Below are 23,342 nucleotides of genomic sequence, written 5' to 3'. Positions count from 1 at the left end.
ACAAATAATCCAATCAAGAAATGGGCAGAGGACATGAGCAGACATTTCTGCAAAGAAGACATCCAGATGGCCAGCAGACACATGAAAAAGTGCTCCACATCACTAGGCATCAGGGAAATACAAATCAAAACCACAATGAGATACCACCTCACACCAGTCAGAATGGCTAAAATTAACAAGTCAGGAATGACAGATGCTGGCGAGGATGCGGAGAAAGGGGAACCCTCCTACACTGTTGTTGGGAATGCAAGCTGGTGCAACCACTCTGGAAAACAGCATGGAGGTTCCTCAAAAAGTTGAAAATAGAACTACCCTATGACCCAGTGATTGCACTACTGGGTATTTACCCTAAAGATACAAACGTAGTGATCCGAAGGGGTATGTGCACCCGAATGTTTATAGCAGCAATGTCTACAATAGCCAAACTATGGAAAGAACTTAGATGTCCATCAACAGATGAATGGATAAAGAAGATGTGGTATAGGGGCGCCTGGGTGGCTCAGTGGGTTAAGCCGCTGCCTTCGGCTCAGGTCATGATCTCAGGGTCCTGGGATTGAGCCCCGCATCGGGCTCTCTGCTCAGCAGGGAGCCTGCTTCCTCCTCTCTCTCTGCCTGCCTCTCTGCCTGCTTGTGATCTCTCTGTCAAGTAAATAAATAAAATCTTTAAAAAAAAAAAAGAAGAAGATGTGGTATATATATACACAATGGAATACTATGCAGCCATCAAAAGAAATGAAATCTTGCCATTTGGGACGAAGTAGATAGAACTAGAGGGTATCACGCTTAGTGAAATAAGTCAATCAGAGAAAGACAACTATCATATGATCTCCCTGATATGAGGAAGTGGAGATGCAACATGGGGAGTTTTGGGGGGTAGGAAAAGAATAAATGAAACAAGATGGAAGCGGGAGGGAGATAAACCATAAGTGACTCTTAATCTCAAACTGAGGGTTGCTGGGGGGAGGGGGGTCGGGAAAGGGGGGTGGGGTGGTGGACATTGGGGAGGGTATGTGCTATGGTGAGTGCTGTAAAATGTGTGAACCTGGCGATTCACAGATCTGTACCCCTGGGGATAAAAACACATTATATGTTTATAAAAAAATAATTAAAAAAAAATGATGGCCAGTATACTGCACACGGAGTACTTAATATCTCTGCTTTATAGCTACAGGCTGCAATACACAGAGTAACACTGGCTCAGACAGCAGTTCCTGTGCTTTGTGGAAGTGCCCTGAAAAACAAAGGGGTTCAGCCCTTGTTAGATGCTATTACTATGTACTTGCCTTCACCCGAAGACCGCAACTATGAATTTCTGTGAGTATGCAAGTAATAGATTAAAATCTTACAGCCTTGAGAAAACAGGCAGAGAGTTCTTGTTTCAAAAAAGTAGTTAAGTCACCATTTTTAAAATAACATGGGCGAATATAATTGTAAACAATATAGAGTTTTATTTGAAAGGGATATTTGTCATTATTTTTGTGACCTGCTGTATTTACAGATGAAGGTAGAACAGTGTGTCTTTTTTGCTATATGAAAGTATAAGTGTTTACCGTGTTGTCTTAGTTAAAAAAAAAAAAGGCAGTATAGTGGGGATGTTCGATAAGTTTTCTGTAAATATGTTTATACTAGATTTTAAGTTTTTTAAAAAAGATTTTATTTATTTATTTGACAGAGATCACAAGTAGGTAGAGAGGCAGGCAGAGAGAGAGAGAGAGGGAAGCAGGCTCCCTGCTGAGCAGAGAGCCCAATGCAGGACTTGATCCCAGGACCCCGAGATCATGACCTGAGCCAAAGGCAGCTGCTTAACCCACTGAGCCACCCAGGTGCCCTAGATTTTAAGATTTTTAATAAGCTCAAAAATACTTTGTGGCTGTAAAGAAAGGTCATCATTTTACTTCTCTTGGCACTAACAACTTGGTACCTAATAATAAATCCTCTAAAATACCAGTGAGCATTGTGTAAAATGGCAGGCAGGAATGGACTTTAATCCTTTAATTAGGACATTAATCACTTTTTGTATCTCTCAATTGGAGATGCATTAATGGTGAAATGATTATGAACATGGATTGTGTACTGCCTGGATTTAAATCCCAGCTCTTCCAAGTTAGTAATCTCTCACCTGTAAAATGCAGAGAATAGGACCTATCTCACTGGATTGTTACAAGAATCAAATGTGTTAATATTGATAAAGCATATGGAACAGTGCCTATTATATGGTAGACTCTAAGTATTTACTAAAGTTAAAAGTTGGAGAGAATAGGGATAAGATTGGAGAAGTTCTATAATAGAAGTGGCTTACCTGCTTTGAGTCATGGGCTCCTTTGAAACTAATGAGAACATGGAGCTTTTCCTCAAAAAAATATGTGCCTACATATAAAGTTTGGCAATTTCAGAGGGATTCAGGCTTTCTAAAACTTAACAATGCACACTAAGCACATCAGTCTGTAAGAATGTTGGCTATGTAAACAAGTTCAAGTTTATAGTGTAGATTTCTATGATTATGCAACTGGAGAGAAAGTGGGAGGGAGTTGAAAGTAATAATTGGAAAGCATCTACCTGTATGTATACCCTGTACAGGGTTTTGTGAGAACTGGTAAGATGTCCTTACATGTATTTCTGAGGAATGAACTCCATGCAGTAGAATTACTTGCAAGTAGAGGTAATATTTGGGAGAGAATCCATTATTTTTAGTTTTGAAGAATTAATGATCAGATCTCCATTAAATAGTTCAGTCAAGTAGAGGAAGGGAGGTAATTAGTACTGACATGATTTAATTAGTCTGAGTAGCTTAACTAGAAGATAACGAGGGAGTACATTAAGGTTAAGTTTGTACAGTGATACTGATCTGATCTGCATAGATACATGGGAAGTGTATCTTAAAGGCTTTTCTGGAATGTCTCATTTTGTAGGCAGTGGTATAAGGGTGACTTATGTGCCCTGGCATTTAAAGTTCTTCATGACAAGCAGCGGGGACCACTGGTGTTTATGCGCATTTACTCAGGCATGATAAAACCCCAGTCAGCCATCTATAATATTAATGGAAACTGCACGTAAGTAGAAGCTTAGGTTATTTTCAAAACTGCACTCATTTCTTTAGAAATTCTTTTACTAATACAAATTGTGGTTTTCACAGGGAGAGAGTAAGTCGTCTTCTTTTGCCATTTGCTGACCAACATATAGAAATCCCTTCACTGACTGCTGGTAACATTGCTTTGACTGTTGGCCTTAAACATGTAAGTGACCAGATGGTTTCTCTAGGAAATGATAGCTTAAAAGTTTATTTAAAAGCAGGTATTTTGGGACGCCTGGGTGGCTCAGTTGGTTAAGCAGCTGCCTTCGGCTCGGGTCATGATCCCAGCGTCCTGGGATCGAGTCCCACATCGGGCTCCTTGCTTGGCGGGGAGCCTGCTTCTCCCTCTGCCTCTGCCTGCCATTCTGTCCACCTGTGCTCGCTCTCTCTCCCTCTCTCTCTGACAAATAAATTAAAAAAAAAAAAAAAATCTTAAAAGCAGGTATTTTGCAGTAGCAAAAACCCACAAACAATCCAAATAGCTATAAATAGCGGGATAAAGAATTTTGTAGCATATTCATCAACATAGTTGAATCTCATAATAGAAAGAAAGAAAATTACAGAAGACTGTGAGCAGTATGGATTATACTTGTGTTAAGTTCAAATTCAAGTAAAAAAAATACACTATTCCTGGATGCACACCTGTGTTTTAAGTTTAGTAAATATTTTTATTTTTTTTTAAGATTTTATTTATTTATTTGACAAAGATTAGAAGTAGGCAGAGAGGCAGGCAGAGAGAGGGGGGAAGCAGGCTCCCTGCTGAGCAGAGAAGCCCGCATCAGGGGCTCTGTCCCAGGACCCTGAGATCATGACCTGAGCCGAAGGCAGAGGCTTAACCCACTGAGCCACCCAGGCACCCCAAAGTTTAATAAATATTTTTTTACTGAGTTTTCTTCCTGTCTTGATGCTGCTGACAGTTTAACCTTATAACCAATCCAGATAGTAACTGAAGATATTTTGCCAGCGAAGTCTCCATGAGAGCAAGGATTTTGTTTCTTTTGTTTTCTCTTTAGTCCCTAGATCAGTGTATCACACATAGTAGGCAATTCATAACCTTTGTCAGTTGAATGGATGAAAATAGTTGATGTTGTATGTGTTTTTTGTTTCTTGTTTTTTGTTTTGTTTTTTGCTGTTTTATTTGTCAGAGAGAGATCACAAGTAGGCAGAGAGGCAGGCAGAGAGAGGGGGAAGCAGGCTTACCGCTGAGCAGAGAGCCCAATGTGGGGCTCGATCCCAGGACCCCAGGGGATCATGACCTGAGCTGAAGACAGAGGCTTAACCCACTGAGCCACCCAGGCACCCCTCTGTATGTGTTTTTGCTAGGTTAAAACTGTAAGGACATTTCATTTACATATAGATTAAACTGAATACATTTTCTCATTAAACTTTGGTGTATTTGGCATTTAGGATAACCATTGTTATTTTGAACATTTTTAAATGTCTTTATGGATAATTGCAGGATTCGGGATCCATTAGTATAAAATTTCCACAGTCCAGAGCACCTGAGTGGCTCATTTGGTTAAGTGTCTGCCTTTGGTTCTGGTCTGGGATCGACCTCCACATTGGGCTCCCTACTCAGCCGGGAGTCTGCTTCTCCCTCTGCCTCTCCCCACTACTCATGCTCTTTCTCATTCTCAAATAAATGGAATCTTTTTAAAAAATAATAAAAATTTCCACAGTCCAAATAGTGGACTTCTAGCATTGAAAATGTCCTCTGTCCACCCTAAGGCAGGAGCTCCACATACATATTTGAGGGAGTTACAGAAATATGTTTGAAATACTGCTTCAGTAGGAATATCTTTACAGAGAAGGAAACTAGCACAGATCTTTGTAGTATTGAAGTTCAAAAGTGATACTATAGTTATTAACTGGAGTCTATAAGGAAGCTATCAATTTTGCATCGTCTGGAGAATGCTAGTTAATTGCTTATTTTAGTTAATAGAGGATTTTTTTGTAAAACAGTAATAAATTTCCACTGGTGGTAAAACTCTATAAGGACTTCTAGGAGAACTAACCTATTTTGACATGATTGAAAATTTAGGAAGGTACTAGGGCATCTGAGTGGTTCAGATGGTTAGATGTCTGCCTTTGGCTCAGTCATGATCCCAGTGGGATCAAGACCCCCGTGGGGCTCCCTGCTTGAAGGGGAGCCTGCTTCTCCCTCTTCTGCTGTTCCCCCTGCTTGTGCTCTCTTGCACTCTCTGTCAAATAAATACATAAAGTCTTTTAAAAAAAATTTAGGGGCACCTGGGTGGCTCAGAGGGTTAAGCTTCTGCCTTTAGCTCAGGTCATGATCTCAGGGTCCTGGGATCGAGCCCCACATTGGGTTCTCTGCTCAGCGGGGAGCCTGCTTCCCTCTCTCTCTCTGCCTGCCTCTCTGCCTACTTGTGATCTCTGTCAAATAAATAAATAAAAATCTTTAAAAAAAATTAAAAAGAAAATAAATAAAATTTAGGAAGGTACATTTGTTTCACCACATGAATTTTGGATATGTAGTGTGTGTGTGTGAGAGAGAGAGAGAGAGTGTGTGTGTGTGTGTGTGTATGTGTATATTTTATTGTTAGGATTTTATAGCAGTATTTTGGATAGAATTCTTACACGAGTTATCTTTACCTCTGCAAAGTTATAATGAGCTTTATGCATTTGTCTCTGTTTTAAGTTCTTTTGGAAGTGTCACATGAAATTTTTTCCTATTCGTGAATCTTGGTAGAAGCTGAGTGCTTGCCAAGAGCTTGTTTTGTTCCAAAGTATCTTTTTTGCTTACAGACGGCCACTGGGGACACCATTGCCTCGTCTAAGTCCAGTGCATTAGCTGCAGCTCGTCGAGCCGAAAGGGAGGGAGAAAAGCAGCACAGACAAAACAGTGAAGCAGAGAGACTTTTACTGGCTGGAGTGGAGATTCCAGAACCTGTTTTCTTCTGTACCATAGAGCCCCCTTCAGTGGCTAGGCAGCCAGGTACAGATGGTTTTAGTGTATTAACTAATTAATGCTCTGATAATGTAGATAGAAATAGTTACGTTATATTCTCAAAAGATTTATGTGATTTGAGATCAGTTTTACCAGAACTTGTGGGTATTACTTGTGGTTAGTCTTGTTTTTTATTTAAGGTGTTTTAGTTTTTACAAACTCCTTTTACTTACTCTTTTCTTAGATCTTGGCCACTTTTTGCATATCATAGTCTTCCTTACTCCTGTTCCTGTGGTGCTTTCTATGGCATTCTGAGTAACTGACATCAGGACTGCCCTTCCAGTTACAGTAATTGATTAGACAGTTACCGATTCCTAACTCATTCATTTTCTCATCACCATTTATAAAATGCTCCTTGTTTTCTAGCTCAACCTTTAGAACTCAGTGAAGATATTTATATACTATAGTTAATGTTATTTGACCTTTTTGACTGTTGTGTGCTTCGTTCTCTAGCCTGTTTACTCAGAAATCGGTAGTGGCTTCTCATTAGTTAGAGCACAAACCCACTCCTTAATATGCTGTATAAATATCATGATTTCAGGTGTATTCTTTCCAGTTAGCTTTGGTTACATATTACAGAAACCCCCTCAAATAACAGTTCCTTTAATGACAAAAGTTTATTTCTCTCCCTTGTAAAATATGCCTTGACTTGGTGGCCCAGGGTTTAGAGGTTGGCAGTACAATGTCATCAGGCACCCAGCCTCCAGCTGTTCTGCCCTGATTCTCTGAATGCATAGCTAGCTTCTATCCTTAGTTATGTCGTGATGGCTGCTAGGGCCTTTGGCATCACAGTAGAGTTCCTGACAGAGGAATGGAGTAAGGAGGAAAAACATGTGTCCCTTTCCTTTTAAAGATTTCTTCTATGTCATGGGCTGTCACTTAGACATATGGCTGCTCAGTTGCAAGGGAGTCTGGTAAATGCAGTCTTTTAGCTGGACAACAGCAAAATAGAGTGGAAGACTACTAGCAGCCTCTCATACCAGTCTTCTTGCCTGGCCTCATTTCTTGAAACTTGCTCCTTCATTCTGAACCCTCTTCTTTCACCAAACAAAAATAAAGTAGAATACTCTCACCTTTTTTTTTTTTCAAAGATTTTTTATTTATTTATTAGACAGATGGAGATCACAAGTAGGCAGAGAAGCAGGCAGAGAGAGAGGAGGAAGCAGGCTCCCCACTGAGCAGAGAGCCCAATGTGGGGCTCGATCCCAGGACCCTGGGATCATGACCTGAGCCGAAGGCAAAGGCTTTAACCCACTGAGCCACCCAGGTGCCCCAGAATACTCTCACCTTATACTTAAAAGGTAAACTAGTTCCAATTTCCTGAAGATACCATGCTCTTTTTGCAATGCTGTTTCTTTTAATAGTTTTTTTTTTTTTAAGATTTTACTTATCTATTTGACAGAGAGAGACAGTGGGAGAGGGAACACAAGCAGGGGGAGGAGGAGAGGGAGAAGCAGGCTTCCTGCTGAGCAGGGAGCCCAACATGGGGCTCAATCCCAGGATCCTGGGACCATGACCTGAACCAAAGGTAGACGCTCAACAACTAAGCCATCCAGGCGCCCCAGATTTATAAATACTCTTTATAAATGTTTTTGAATGAATTTGTTTATTTACAGTAACATTACTATGTTTTCATTCCAAAAGCCCCAGTGTCATAAGTATTAGTTCTTTCTTTGAAAATCTGAAGATAAGATATTATCTAAATAACCTAAATACATCTCTTGGAATTCTTGTTAAGTGCAACTCTCATTCAGTCTGGAACATAAGACTTTCTCTAACAGGCTCCAGTTGTTGCCAGTGTTGCTTATCCTTCAACCCGACTTTGGGATGTCAGGAGTCTAGAAGAGCACTGTGCAATAGAAATACACTATCTACTTTACTACCTTTTTTAACCTAAAATTAGAGCCATGTTAAAAAAAAATAAACTGGCAAAATTAATTTTTTTTTAAGATTTTTATTATTTGATAGAGATCACAAGTAGGCAGAGAGGCAGGCAGAGAGAGAGAGGGAAGCAGGCTCCCCGCTGAGCAGAGTGCCCCATGTGGGGCTCTATCCCAGGACCCTGAGATCATGACCCGAGTGGAAGGCAGAGGCTTAACCCACTGAGCCATCCAGGTGCCCCGGCAAAATTAATTTTGACGGTACGTTTGACTTAACCCAGTATATCAAAAACAGTACCATTTCAGCGTATAATTAATATAAAAAATTAATGAGATAATTTTTTTCATATTAAGTTTTTGGAACCTAGTATGTATTTTATACTTAGAGCACATGTCAGTTGAGACTAGTAATATTCTAATGAGATGGCTCATGACTACTACCTGGATAGTGCATGTCTAGAAGTTTATATCCTGAAGACCACTTTATTTATTTATTTTTAATATTTTTATTTATTTATTTGACAGATGAGGGGGATCACAATTAGGCAGAGAGGCAGGCAGAGAGAGAAGGGGAAGCAGGCTCCCCACTGAGCAGAGAGCCCAATGCGGGGCTCCATCCCAGGACCCTGAGATCATGACCTGAGCCTAAGGCAGAGGCTTAACCCATTGAGCCACGCAGGCGCCCCTGAAGACCACTTTAAGTGTGTGACTGATAAGGTTGGTTCATTAATCCATTGCTCAGCTCTTTTCTTGAGCCATACTCAATGTCTATGAAACTTTTTAAATTAATTTATTTATTTGACGGAGAGAGACAGCAAGAGCAGGAACACAAGCAAGGGGGGAGGCAGAGGGAGAAGCAGGCTTCTCCTGCCCATTGAAGGAGCCCGATGTGGGGCTCCATCCCAGGACCCTGGAATCACGACCTGAGCCGAAGGCAGACACATAATGACTGAGCCACCCAGGCGCCCTGTCTGTGAAACTTCTAACATCTTTTGTAGAGAGGGAGAATATACTTGACAGTTAATTGATTGTATTAAGGTATCACTTGTCTTAAGATGCCATATTTAACATAGGGAATAGATTCTTCCTCTTTGTGTGTGATAATACATCCTAGAGTGACCATTTTAGCATCTCTTTATTCAAGATGTCATTTAGTTTCCTTTGGCCAGTTTTTTATTATCACTTCCGTTTCTGAAGGGATTTTCCCTTTTTGTCAGCTCCTAGATTGATCTTTGCGAAACAATCAGGTGGTTAGCTGTCCCAGTTAAAACCCTTCATTGGCTTCCCAGTGGAGATCCAAACGCTTCACCTTGGCTTAAAAAACTTCACATGATGTGATTTCTGCCATACCTTCCCCTCCTAATCTAATGCTACTTTCCCTTTTACCCACTAATATCCAGCTACCCTGGCCATATTGTTATTTTTCCACTGGCAAAACCATTCCTTGCACCACCATTTGCTGTTTCTGGAATTCCTTTTCTTCAGAATTTTGCAACATGGCCATTCTTTTCTGTGTCTTCCTCTAAATTATCTTGGAGAGGCCTTTCCAGATCATTCAGTCTCAGATAATCTCCTATCACTGTCTTACCATCTTCTTTTATTCTCTGCAAACTATTTATAGCTGTTTGAAATGTTCTCTTTTTTAAAAATTATTTTTATTAACATATAATGTATTATTTGCCCCAGGGGTACAAGTCTGTGAATCATCAGGCTTATACACTTCATAGCACTCACCATAGCACATAGCCTCCCCAATGTCCATAACCCCACCCCCCTCTCCCTACCTGCCTACCCCCAGCAACCCTCAGTTTGTTTTGTGAGATTAAGAGCCTCTTATGGTTTGTCTCCCTCCCGATGAAATGTTCTTTTTCAAAATTTGCTTGTTCATTTTTTCCCCCACTTTAACATAAGTCACGTTATGAAATACAAAGATAACAGTTACTCTTTATCCCTTAGATTTGGATTATGCACTGAAATGCCTTCAGCGTGAAGATCCCAGTTTGAAAGTAAAGCTGGATCCTGATTCTGGACAGGTATGCATTATATTAATATATCCCAGAAATCTTTCAATAATAGCGTGCGTGCGTGTGTGTGTGTGTGTGTGTTTAAATGGATATATCTAAAATATGATTGATTCATGGTCCCTGAAAGAAAAAACTTTTGGTTCTCTCGTAATAGAAATTTCTGATTATTGTGTTGATTATCAAGCTGTTGGTTTCTCAGTATAATTAATTATACCTCGCTTACCTAAACCACTGTTTAGCATTTCAGCTTTCCAGAAAACAGTCTTTTGTACAATTTTGAAATAAGGTTCAACCCTGACAAGGTCTTAACCCTCTAAAGCTAGGGTTTATAAACAGCATACTAAAGGGAGGGTGTAAAGGTTCTTTTAATGTCACTAACTCACCTAAGATGGGGGAGAAGTGACTGCTTAATATCCTAACACAGTGGGAGAAAGTAGAGCTAAAGTAGGTGGTAAGAAGTTTGTGTATTTTACATTACTAGAAGAACACATGTTCCATTCTGTGTCTTCCTTTTAGGAAAACAGGTAAAGTTTATCCAAGATTTTAGAAAAAATTCCTTTAAAAGATTATAAAGTTGTTTTTAAGGATAAACTGATTTAGTTAATCTTTAAAACAGGGAGTATTTTATTTCCCAAATACTAGCTAAATGAGGTAGTAATTTATTAATGCTGGAGGATACAACAGCAGTTAAACTTTCTTGAAAAAAAAAAATTTAAAAAAACGCCAATACATGTTTTTCTTTTTTAAATAGCAAATAACACACAAGGGTACAGAGTACAAAAAAAATTTTTTTTTCAAGATTTTATGTATTTATTTGAGAGACAGAATGTGAGAGAGAGAGCATGTGTGGGGTGGGTGAGAAAGGAGGATGTGGGGCTCAATCTTAGGACCCTGGGATCATGACCTGAGCCAAAGGCAGATGCTTAACCAACTGAGCCACCCAGGCGCTCCACGAAGTACAAAATTAAAGCTTCCCCTTTTGTTCATTCTCTTTTACACACGTAACAACTGAAATGGTGACTAATGTTTCATACTGCCAGATATCTTCTGTGTTATGTTATAAATAAAGCACAGTATACTTTTTCCATATATATATATATATATATATATATATATATATGGATATTATCCATATATATGTACAGATATAGATTATAACAAGTCATCCTAGTTGTATTATTCTACAGCTTGCTTTTCCCAAATAATCCACTTGTTTAACTTTATATTAAATTGTACACAAAATAATCCTTTTTGTTGTTGTTGTGCCTTACATTTGTAGTTCTATTATAGTGAAGGGATAAAATTTGAGCCAACCAAAGGAAGAGTCAAATAGGGCAGAATCAAATAGGGCATATCTTCCTTCATCAAGAGTACTGCCAACCAAGGAGGCTCACCCCAGCCCTGTTCAGAGTTTTTACTAAGGCTGGATCAGATTCTGCTTTTGTGGTTGACCTTTAGTTTCTAGTACATCCTATAAGTTGAGGCTACTACCTTTACTCTCCAGGTTGGAACTGATGGGGCTATTCCAAAGCCCACATCATAAATCATATCATTATGCAATCTGGTGGACAAAGCCCCCAGACAAGCAGACACTTCTGCCAGGCAGCATCCTGCCATAAAGATAACATACCAGTAGCTGAGGGCAAGGGCCATCTCTCTCTTTGGGTGAGGTTAATTCTTCACTATATAGGTGGCATATGAATAAGATTGAGCATATAAGGTTTCCTTGCATTATACTTTCTCATACACAAAGACCTTCTTAAGGAATAACCATTATTTTACAGAAATTTTCTTTTCTTTTTTTTTTTTTAAAGATTTTATTTATTTATTTGACAGAGATCACAAGTAGGCAGAGAGGCAGGCAGAGAGAGAGGAGGAAGCAGGCTCCCTGCTGAGCAGAGAGCCCGATGCGGGGCTCGATCCCAGGACCCTGAGATCATGACCTGAGCCGAAGGCAGTGGCTTAACCCACTGAGCCACCCAGGCGCCCCAAATTTTACAGAAATTTTCTAAAAAGCATGCCTTGGGTGTCTCAGTTAAGTATCTGCCTTCAGCTCAGGTCATGATCCTAGGGTCCTGGGATTGAGGGACCCCAGCCCTTGCATTATCCTCCCTCTGCTTCTGCCTATTCCCTCTCCTCATGCTCTCTCTCTCAAATAAATAAAATACTTAAAAAAATAAAAATAAAAAGCCTGTCTTGCTTAGTTTTGGCAAATTTGGCTTGTTCTAACGAAAGCTCTAAGAAACACCGGTTCATGAAAGATAAATGTCAGTTTATTTGTTAAAGATCCAAACCAGTCTGAAAGATTTGACTACTCAGAAAACTGTAAGGTGGTGCCCAGGATGATTGGTAGATACCAGCGTGGTTGGGAACGCTTGGGGGAAAAAGTTATCCTCTTCACCCCCCTTGTTAACAAGATATTGTCCTCATCTGCATGTTTCAAGACAGTTTCCTGCATCTTCAGTAAGAGAAGGGCTTTATCCTTTCTTTCTTTTTTTTTTTTTTTAAGATTTTATTTATTTATTTGAGGGAGAATGAGTGAGAGAGAGCATGAGAGAGGAGAAGGTCAGAGGGAGAAGCAGACTCCCCAAGGAGCTGGGAGCCTGATGCGGGACTCAATCCTGGAAGTCCGGGATCATGACCTGAGCTGAAGGCAGTTGCTCAACCAACTGAGCCACCCAGGCGCCCGCTTTATCCTTTCTTTAAAGGTATAACCCAGAAGTTACCAGCATCAGTTACAACCCTGTTGCATTGACCAGAACTAAACTGTATGGTTGGGAAGTATGGTACTTCTAGATGCTGCCTGCCTGGTTAAACTGTCTTGTAAAAAGAACAATAGCCTAGCAATCACTTTGTAAATCAAATTTTTTTTAAACTGAGCTTTATGTACAGTGTAGGGCTTGAACTCACAACGCTGAGATCAAGAGTTGCATGCTCTACTAGGGCAGCCATGTGCCCCAGCAATTCACTTTTTTTTTCTGATTTTTTAAAATTTATTTTTAATTTTTTTTATTCATTTGAGAGAGAGAAAAAGAGCTCTCAAGTAGGGGGGTAGGCAGAGCGAGAGGGAAAGGCAGACTCCTTCAGGCTGTGAGCCTGACACAGGCCTTGATCTCAGGATCCTGAGATCGTGACCTGAACCTAAGCCACCCAGATGCCCCAGCAATTCACTTTTTTTTTAAATTAATTAAATTTTTTTATTCTTTTATAAACATATAATGTATTTTTATCCCCAGGGGTACAGGTCTGTGAATCGCCAGGTTTACACACTTCACAGCACTCACCATAGCACATCCAGCAATTCACTTTTTTTTTTTAAGATTTTATTTATTTATTTGACACACAGAGATCACAAGTAGGCAGAGAGGCAGACAGAGAGAGAGGGGGCAAAGCAGGCTCCTTGCTGAGCAGAGAGCCCGATGTGGGGCTCGATCCCAGGACTCTGAGATCATGACCTGAGCTGAAGGGAGAGGCTTAACCCACTGAGCCACCCAGGCACCCCTAGCAATTCACTTTTAATTGACTTATTCACTCAGAAAAGTTAAAAACTGTTTTGAGGAAGTGCCAAAAAAAAATTTGCCAAGAAACTTGGTTTGTGATGAATGAAACATAACATTGATAACATGCATTTATATATATTTTGTGATAAACGTAACTTTTTCCTTGGATCTTGTTTTTATTTTATTCTTCTGTTAACCAGACTGTTCTCTGTGGTATGGGGGAGTTACATATTGAGATTATTCATGACCGAATCAAGAGGGAATATGGACTGGAAACCTACCTAGGGCCTCTCCAGGTGGCATACCGAGAGACCATCCTAAATGCAGTTCGTTCCACAGGTAAAACATGAAACACTTAAAATTTGCTATTTTTGTTTCTCTAGGATCTGTTTTCTGAAAGCAGGGTTCATAGTCACTAGTATCTTCCATCAGTGGGCATAGGGTGTTTTTATTTTTAAAGATTTTATTTATTTATTTGACAGAGCAAGCACAAGCAGGGAGGGAATCACAGAAGGAGAGGGAGAAGCAGGCTCCCCGCTGAGCAGGGAACCTAACTGGGGGGCAGTGGGTGGCCCTCAGGCTCGATCCCAGGACTCTGGGATCTTGACCTAAGCCAAAGGCAGATGCTTAACTGACTGAGCCATTCAGGCACCCCAGGCATAGGTTTTATGTGTGAGTTTTCTTGGGTTTTTTTAGAATTTTGTTCTGTTTTGTTTTAACCCATCTCTCTTCTTTTACCACTCATTACATCAAACAGATGATGAGCCCTTACCAAACAAGTATGCTTTTCAGTAGTGTTCAGGGAGTAGAATAAGCCCTTGGTGTAGGTGGCTTACACTCATCCTCACTACCAGAATGAGTATAAGAATTTGAAGTTCATGGTTTTTTTTTTTAGGATTTTATTTATTTATTTGACAGAGATCACAAGTAGGCAGAGAGGCAGGTAGAGAGAGAGGAAGGGAAGCAGGCTCCCTGCTGAGCAGAGCCCGATGCGGGGCTCGATCCCAGAACCCTGGGATCATGACCTGAGCCGAAGGCAGCGGCTTAACCCACTGAGCCACCCAGGTGCCCCAATGTATTACTTTTACTCTACAAAGTGAGTGGAAAATAATTTCATCTGTTTAATAAATATGGTAATGCTATGCTGATGATGTTCTTGAGAAAGTACAGGTTTTTATATTTCTGTCCCAAAATTTAAGAATTCATATTTTTTCTTTTATAGTTTCAGTTTGCTTTTCTTTTTTTTTTTTCTTTTTTTCTTTTTTTTTTTTTTTTTAGATTTTTTATTTATTTATTTGTCAGAGAGAGGGAGGGAGAGAGAGCAAGCACAGGCAGACAGAATGGCAGGCAGAGGCAGAGGGAGAAGCAGGCTCCCTGACGAGCAAGGAGACCGATGTGGGACTCGATCCCAGGACACTGGGATCATGACCTGAGCTGAAGGCAGCGGCTTAACCAACTGAGCCACCCAGGCGTCCCTCAGTTTGCTTTTCTTAAGTATGGGACTGTGACAATCACTGCTCTTCCACAAGGAGTGAAAACATGGAGCGATTTCTGAAAAGAGTCACAGAGAAAACATGTTAAGGATAACCAGATGTAACTCAATGATTTATGAAAAGGCCAGGTAGTTACTTTTCAGTAAAACTTGAAAAATTATACAAGCAGAATATAGAAGCAAGTGATATGAGGATTTTTATTCTTGGACTTTTATCTGGAAAATGCTGGGAAAATGTGTCTTTCATTTATTTTTATTTTAATGTTTTTAGAGAGACCGTGCAAGCTGGGGTTTGGGGCATGGGAGAGGGAAAGAATCTTAAGCAGGTTCCAGACTCCATGCAAAGCCAACATGGGACTTGATCTCATGACCCTGAGATCATGACCTGACTTGAAATCAAGAGTCAGAGGCTTAACCCGCTGAGCCACCTAGGCACCCCTAAATAGTATCTTTTAAATTAATGTCTGATCTGCTTAGAACATGAAAGGAAGCTGGAACAGGAATCTCAGAAAAAAGTCAGCACCAAAACTGCTAGCTATTCTGGAGGAAATCTGTAGTAGTTATCTCTAACCTAGGACTTGAGGGTCACATGCTCATGGAAATAATTAACTGGGAAGTCTTCTCCATAAATAGACAAGGAAACTTGGGGCAAAATTTGTAAGAATTTGTAACCATTGGCTTCTGATAGGGTTTTTAGCCTAAATTCATAAGAACCACTTTTTTTGGAGGAAGAACTCCAAACAAAGAAGAATTTAATATAAAATGCTCATGAATTGGGGGCGCCTGGGTGGCTCAGTGGGTTAGGCCTCTGCCTTCGGCTCAGGTCATGATCTCAGGGTTCTGGGATCGAGCCCCGCATCGGGCTCTCTGCTCAGCAGGGAGCCTGCTTCCTCCTCTCTCTCTGCCTGCCTCTCTGCCTGCTATGTGATCTGTCAAATACATAAATAAAATCTTTTAAAAAAAAAATGCTCATGAATTGATAATATTCCAAGGATCCTGGAAAAAAAACAGGGACTCTAGATAAATGTGTCTTTAACCCATTCCTCAAAGAAAATCCTATAGATAAGGGAGTGTTAAATCACAGTTCAAAAAATATTTTCAAGTTACAAAATCATGAGATAAGAAAGGCACAATGAGGAAAGAGGCAGTTTAAACATTATCAGTCAGAACAGCAAAGGCTTCTGACACTGGAATTACTGGATACAGAATATAAAAGAAGTATATTTATTTCTAAAGAATAAAAGGACATAGAAATTATTAGTAAGAAAAAAAAAAGAAATTATTAGTAAGGACCAAGAGACCATTAAGAATAAGCAGGCAGGGCCACCTGGGTGGCTCAGTGGGTTAAGCCTCTGTCTTCAGCTCAGGTCGTGATCACAGGGCCCTGGGATCGAGGGCCACATCAGGCTCTCTGCTGTGGTGGGGAGCCTGCTTCCTCCTCCCTCTCTCTCTGCCTGCCTCTCTGCCTACTTGTGATCTCTCTGTCAAATTAATAAAATCTAAAAAAAAAAAAAAATAAGCAGGCAGTAGAACATTATGGTATATTAAAAAGGAAGGAAATGTTCAATCTTTCTGTTTATGGGGGACTATCATAAGGACACAGGAGCCAACTTAAAGAGGCTCTATTGGCTATATCTGAATGAATTGGAATAGCACTTAAGTCTAGGAATTATAGGCCTTTGAGATAAAGTAGGGATTCACGAATCTTTACTGATACTAGATAAACAGATGGGGAAGAAGAGGAAATTCTTCCTTAGAGTGGAATGCCAACTGCTGACTGTTAGATACTGAGGAGAAGGGTTTCAGTAGGAAAATAGTCATTTTGCAACTATTGTGATTGCTAAATACTGGGTATCTTAAAGAACAGCAAATTTGCATAGTCTTTAAAGGCTTTCTGCACAGATTGCTTATAAGTTGCAAGGTAAAAAACTAGTATGTAAGTAGGAGCTGTAACAATATGAGGAATAACCCAAAGAAGTGTATCAGACTTGAATATGTATTATAAAGCCACAATGTGGTTCTGATACTAATGAAGCTCAAAACAGACCAGTGGAACAAACCAGAAAACCTAGAAGCAGACTTGTACATATATGGAAATTCGACTTATATCAGTATTATTGAAGTTCAGTGGCCAAGGATGGATTGACTATTCTATAAATGGGCCTGTGATAATTATCCATGTGGAAAGAGATTTAATTAGATTCCTGCCTCATGCCATACACAAAAATCACTTCCAACTGAATCAGAAAACTTAAACATGGGGGTGCCTGGCTGTCTCTGCCTATAGAGCATGTGACTCTTGATCTCAGGATTGAGTTCAAGCCCTGCATTGGGTGTAGAGACTACTTAAAAGAGAGAATCTTTAAAAAAAAAAAGGGGGGGGACACCTGGGTGACTCAATAGGTTAAGCCTCTTCCTTTGGCTCAGGTCATGGTCTCAGAGTCCTGGGATCGAGCCCCAAGTCAGGCTCTCTGCTCAGCAGGGAGCCTGTTTCCCCCTCTCTCTCTGCCTGCCTCTCTGCCTACTTGTGATCTCTCTCTCTCTGTCAAATTAAAAAAAAAAAAACAAAAACTTAAAAAAAAACCCTATACATGAAAGAAGAGATGCAAAATTTTCCTTGTAGTACAGAAGTATAAAGAAAATAAATGCTAGTATATGAAAAACAACCCCAAAACTTTATGAAAGGCAAACCTTCAGATTTTGAAAGAAAATTCAGAATTATCTTACTAACCAGGACAGATAGGGTAGGACTTACAGAATACCAAAAGTTGAAACTATGAACTAAAAGATTGATAAATTTGATGTTATTAAAATGAAGAATTTCTTTGCTAGAATACACTATAAAGAAAGCAAAAAGATACATCAAAAGTTGAGGAAAGATACTTGCATCATATAAAAAGTGACAAAACATTAATATCCAGAATATTTAAACAAAGTTTAAAGATGACAAAAACATGACAACCAAGTAGAAATATGAGCAAAAAAGATTCAACAGGTGTTTCGCACAAAAGATACCCAGAAGGCTGATGAACATATTAAGAGATTCTTAGTAAGGATTAGGATCCTGCAATTTATGACATACTATTTTACACCAGTACAATTGGTAGGAATTAAATCAGACAGTGACAAGTGTTGGTGAAATGTTGAGCAATGGAAAGTCCTAAAAACTTCTGGTGGGATTGTAAATTATACAGCCACTGTGAAAACATTTTGATAACTTCCTAGTGAAGTTGGCTGTGTACAGGTTTTACCACTCAGCAGTTCTTCTCTTGGGTAGATGCCTAGGGAAACTCTTAACACATGTGCACTCAGAGATAGATTGAAGAATTTTCACAATAGCACTGTAATAAAAAACCTGTACGTGGAAAAAAAAGTCCCAACTATTTATGGACGAGGAATGTATAAGTTGTACTGTGGTCATATCATAGCATATTATACAGCTGTGAAAAAGAGTGAGCTGCTTCAATATGCATCATCCAGAGGACCTACAGATGTGAAGCAGGAGGCATCTGGGTGGCTCAGTCGGTTGAGCATCTGCCCTGAGCTAAGGTTGTGATCCCAGGGTCCTGGGATTGAGCTCCACGTCAGGCTCCCTCCTCAGCAGGGAGCCTGCTTCTTCCTCTCCCTCTACCCCTCTCCCCTGCTCATTCTCTCTCCCTCAAATAAATTTTAAAAATCTTAGAAAAAATGTGAAGCAAAAGAAGCAAATAGCAGGGTACATAATAGAATAACAAATTCAAAACACAGTAGAGTGAACTGTGTTGTTTAGGGATACATGCATATGTAATATGACTAAGGAAAATCATAGGAATGACTGAATATATCATGGTAGTGGTTACTTCGGAAGGCTTGTAGGTTACTGGTAATGGTTTATTTCTGAGTAGTTTTAGGTCTCATAAATGCTCCCTTAAGTAAAAAATATTTCATAATATAAAAATTAGCTTAGGGGCGCCTGGGTGGCTCAGTGGGTTAAAGCCTCTGCCTTCAGCTCAGGTCATGATCTCGGGGGTCCTGGGTTCGAGTCCCACATCAGGATCTCTGCTCAGCAGGGAGCCTGCTTCCTCCTCTCTCTACCTTCCTCTCTGCCTACTTCTGATCTGTCTCTGTCAAAGAAATTAAAATCTAAAAAAAAAAAAAAAAAAAAAAAAATTAGCTTAAAAAGGAATCATTAAAAAAATTTTTTATAAAAAAAGGAATCATAAAGAGGAATTGTAGGCTATAATTCTTAAATTTAGTTTGAGCTGTATGTTACTCTGTTACATGGTCCCCTCACGTAAATATAGCATTGTTTTGTTTAGTAAAATACTGGAGATTGATGACAGATGTAGGTTGTCAGGAAATGAGAGATACTGTTTTCAGTCTTTAAGTCACAAGTTTGAGAAGAATCATAAATGTGTAAAACATCACGGGAAGAATATATAATTTAGCAGCTTGGGTTAACAGATTTAAAAAGCCTTTTAGGGCGCCTGGGTGGCTCAGTGGGTTAAGCTGCTGCCTTCGGCTCAGGTCATGATCTCAGGGTCCTGGGATCGAGTCCCGCATCAGGCTCTCTGCTCAGCAAGTAGCCTGCTTCCCTCTCTCTCTCTGCCTGCCTCTCTGTCTACTTGTGATCTCTCTCTGTCAAATAAATAAATAAAATCTTTAAAAAATAAAAATAAAAATAAGGGCGCCTGGGTGGCTCGGTGGGTTAAGCCACTGCCTTCGGCTCAGGTCATGATCTCAGGGTCCTGGGATCAAGTCCCACATCGGGCTCTCAGCTCAGCGGGGAGCCTGCTTCCCTCTCCCTCTCTTTCTGCCTGCCTCTCTAACTACTTGTGATCTCTGTCAAATAAATAAATAAAACCTTTAAAAAATAATAAAAATTAAAAGCCTTTTAATTTTCATTAGATAACCTTTTATACTCCAGATGTTTATAGTCAAATAAAAGTTTTGCAATTAGAATTTTAGTCACATAAGGTATTTTGAAAAGTTTAAATGTGTCATCTGCATGTCAAAACTTGTAGCATCATCTGCCTTAACACATCTCAGCACTGAAGCAGTATTAATCAGTGATTCACACCTGGCTTGTAACATCAGTAAACACAGAAGCAGATGCTTTCTTGGTAGAACTTTTTACTCTGTTGTGTTTATATTGTACTTAGTGTCACTGTAATATTTTTTCCCACTTTATCTTCTATGAGACTTCGAACTTGTTTACTGTAATATTTTGATTTGCAGCATCTTGACATCTTTCTGGAACAAATCTCTGAGGTACTATTATCAATTTGTTTATAGATACCTTAGATAGAACTTTAGGAGACAAACGGCATCTTGTGACCGTAGAACTGGAAGTAAAACCAATTGAAACATCCTCTGTTACACCAGTTATCAAGTATGCTCCAAGTGTTAGTGAAGACCTTCCAAAGGTCTCTCAAGAGGCCATTGAAAATGGAATTCACAGTGCATGCCTCCAAGGTAAGCTACTCAAGTACAAGTAAGCTTTAGTATCACAATGACCCACTTAATCACTCCTAATATCCTAGATTATTTCCATCTTTTTTTCCAGCTTTGATAGTGTTTTCTTACTGTGTCTTCTGATTATGTGTATGTTATACCTTTTTGCATTCTAGGTGGGTTTTTTGTTGTTGTTTTTTCCCCCAGTCTTCACTTTGCTTTTCACAGTTTTAGAGGTCTTTATGGATACAATTTCTTTTTTTTTTTTTTTTAAGATTTTATTTATCTGTCAGAGAGAGCACAAGCAGGGAAAGCAGCAGGCAGAGGGAGAAGCAGGCTTCTCTCTGAGCAAGGAGCCCAGTGTGGGGCAATGGATACAATTTCTAACTCGGCACTTTCTTCAGCCATGTCCAGTGTACCTACAAGCCCATCAAAGACATTCTTCATTTATTCTACTGTGTTGTTGTTTTTTTTTTTTTTTTAAGATTTTATTTATTTATTTGACAGAGACCACAAGTAGGAGGAAAGGCAGGCAGAGAGAGAGGAGGAAGCAGGCTCCCTGCCGAGGAGAGAGCCTGATGTGGGGCTCGATTCCAGGACCCTGGGATCATGACCTGAGCCGAAGGCAGAGGCTTTAACCCACTGAGCCACCCAGGCGCCCCTTTACTGTGGTTTTGATTTCTGGCATTTGTTTGGGGTTTTTTTCTTTTTCTTTTTTTTTAACTTCTCTCTGCTTTAATTGTCCATCTGTCTCTTCTTGCATGTGGTCTACTTTATCTACTTTATACACTCCTTAGTATATCAGTTATGTGATTGGATTATTACAACATCCTTACCATGTCTGGTTCTGTGCTTGTTCCGTATTCATATTGTGCTTTTGCTTTTTGATATGCCTTGTAATTTTTTCTTGATGGCCAAACACAGCGTGCTGGTAAAAGGAACGACTATAAACTATAAACGCATCTTTAGTAATGTGGAGGTCAGGTGAGAGGGCAAGGGAAGTATTCTCTAATCCTAGGATTAGGACTCAGGCTTAGGTGAGCCAATGCCTCTGGACCAGGAACTGCACCCATGTTTCTCCCCCCGCCCCGCCACTGGCCTCAGGTTGGTTGGACAGGATGGTTAGAGTAGACTGGGGTTTGGTACTTCACCCAAGTTGGTTAGGTCCTGCTAATGCCCCTGCTGGTTAGTCTCTAGTTAGCTAGTTTCCCCTGACAGCAGGCCTTTGTAAGAACAGTGTGTTCTGGAATATTTCAGGATGCTTTCTTTACCCTTCTATCAGAAGCATAAGGAAATTTTTCTCTGATATGTATGGTAAGAATATGCTTGAGCTCCTAGAGGTAAACCTCACAAAATTGGCTGGTGTGTGTGGGGGGGTGTCTTCCTTATGATTTATGACAGGATCCCTCTGGAGTTTCTTAACTCCCAGACTTGCCCACACTGAGCCTCCAGCAGTTCATCATTTGAAATTGATGTTTTCCTACCCTGGCAGTGGTTCCTGGGCTGGTGAGCCTCTGCTCCAGGAAGCTGTGACTCCCAGTATTCACTGTCTCTCGAGGTTTGGGGGCAGTGGTTTTGTTCTCTGTCTTCTTTCTTATGGATCCAAGAAGAGTTGCTGATTTTTAATTCTGTTCTGCTTCTTACTTGCTGGGACAGAGTGACAATTTATAAGCTGCCTACTTGAATTGGAATTAGAAGTCCTCTCCCTGTATCTACTCCTCATTGTATATTGAATGCTAACACAGTTGTTTTCTTCCCCTTGCCTAGGACCATTGCTTGGATCCCCAATTCAGGATGTGGCGATTACTTTACATTCACTGATAATTCATCCTGGTACCTCCACAACGATGATTTCTGCCTGTGTCTCGAGATGTATCCAAAAGGTATAGAACTATCCTGTGTTATCCGTTTTGCTTTAAGGTGATTCTCCTGACAGTAATGTACCGTTGCTCTATAGGCAGTGTGCTTGGCAGTGAGTGCCTCAGACTGTTAATGTTGCCTTCTCAGCCTTATAGTCAGGAAGGGTTTTTACCTTGGAGAATCTGTGTGTTCTTAATCACCACAGTTATATTTGATAGAGGACCTAGGAAATTACTGTTCAGCACAATGACCAGGAAATATTCTTTGATTTTTGGCAGGGAAGTAGGTTTCCTTCACTGGAATTTCTGATTTCCCCATCCCAGACACATTACTATTAGTGGGAAGCTTGGTGGTTTGAGTAGGGGACATTTTGGGGGTCAGCTGGGCCCAAGATGGACTATTATCTTAAGAAAATTGAAGATGTAATATTAGTTCCAATTTTGGAGTTCCTGTTTATCTGAGTAAGATTACCTTAATCAAAGATCATTGAAATCAGAGAAGTCACACAGAGAAAAAGGTTCAAGATAAGCACCTAACCTTACAAAAAGTATTAAGCAATCTGATTTTCTTGGCATGGTTACCTCTCTGGATATCCCTGAGCGTCTTGCCTCAGTAAGCTACCAGAGCTGAATTAACTCATGGGATCTTACTGTGCTAAATGCTGACTATGTGCATTCCTCTCAGTGTGGGAATACTGTAGTTTTTGTAGGTGACTGATTTGCATTAAAACACTTACTGTTTAAAACAATTTCCTAACATTTTGGGACTGTGTTTGAGACTTAATTTTCTACAGCTCCTTTGAATCCAAAATTATGAAGTTAATATGAATACCCTAAGTCCCTGACTTTTGAAAGTGGAACTCAATGTCTTGTTTATGTGAGTTCAAGTTCATACTTTTTTTTAAAGTAGGCTCTCTGCCAGTTGGGAGCCCACTGCAGTGCTTGAACTCATAACCCCGAGATCAAGATCTGAGCTGAGACCCAGAGTCTAACACTTAACTGAGTGAGCCACCCAGGCGTCCCTCAGGTTCATACTTAGTTTTTTGATTTAAAAAAAGCTATACATCAAAAAACATTCTGTAAATACTGTTTGCTTAAGCTGTAGTTAGAAATACC

The 23,342-nt window shown here is 40.0% G+C and overlaps 1 protein-coding gene across 9 annotated transcripts in view; it reads left to right on the top strand.

Moving 5' to 3' along the window:
- The window catches only part of GFM2 (GTP dependent ribosome recycling factor mitochondrial 2), a 77,268-nt gene that overhangs the window by 39,387 nt on the left and 14,539 nt on the right, over positions 1-23,342 (top strand). For 7 of the 9 annotated variants that reach the window (XM_047730465.1, XM_047730466.1, XM_047730464.1 and 4 more), the window contains 8 exons: positions 1,166-1,314; positions 2,910-3,050; positions 3,134-3,233; positions 5,837-6,026; positions 9,875-9,951; positions 13,643-13,781; positions 20,209-20,388; positions 22,135-22,250. In XM_047730465.1, coding sequence (XP_047586421.1) covers positions 1,166-1,314; positions 2,910-3,050; positions 3,134-3,233; positions 5,837-6,026; positions 9,875-9,951; positions 13,643-13,781; positions 20,209-20,388; positions 22,135-22,250 — 1,092 coding nt within the window. The remainder of the gene's footprint in view (positions 1-1,165; positions 1,315-2,909; positions 3,051-3,133; positions 3,234-5,836; positions 6,027-9,874; positions 9,952-13,642; positions 13,782-20,208; positions 20,389-22,134; positions 22,251-23,342) is intronic. The other 2 variants (XM_047730467.1, XM_047730468.1) reach the window with 2 other exon arrangements.

This window comes from Lutra lutra, chromosome 5, assembly GCF_902655055.1.
Source record: "Lutra lutra chromosome 5, mLutLut1.2, whole genome shotgun sequence".
NCBI lineage: Eukaryota > Metazoa > Chordata > Mammalia > Carnivora > Mustelidae > Lutra > Lutra lutra.
Note: the sequence above shows the minus strand (reverse complement) of the source record. Positions and strands in the feature narration are given on the sequence as shown.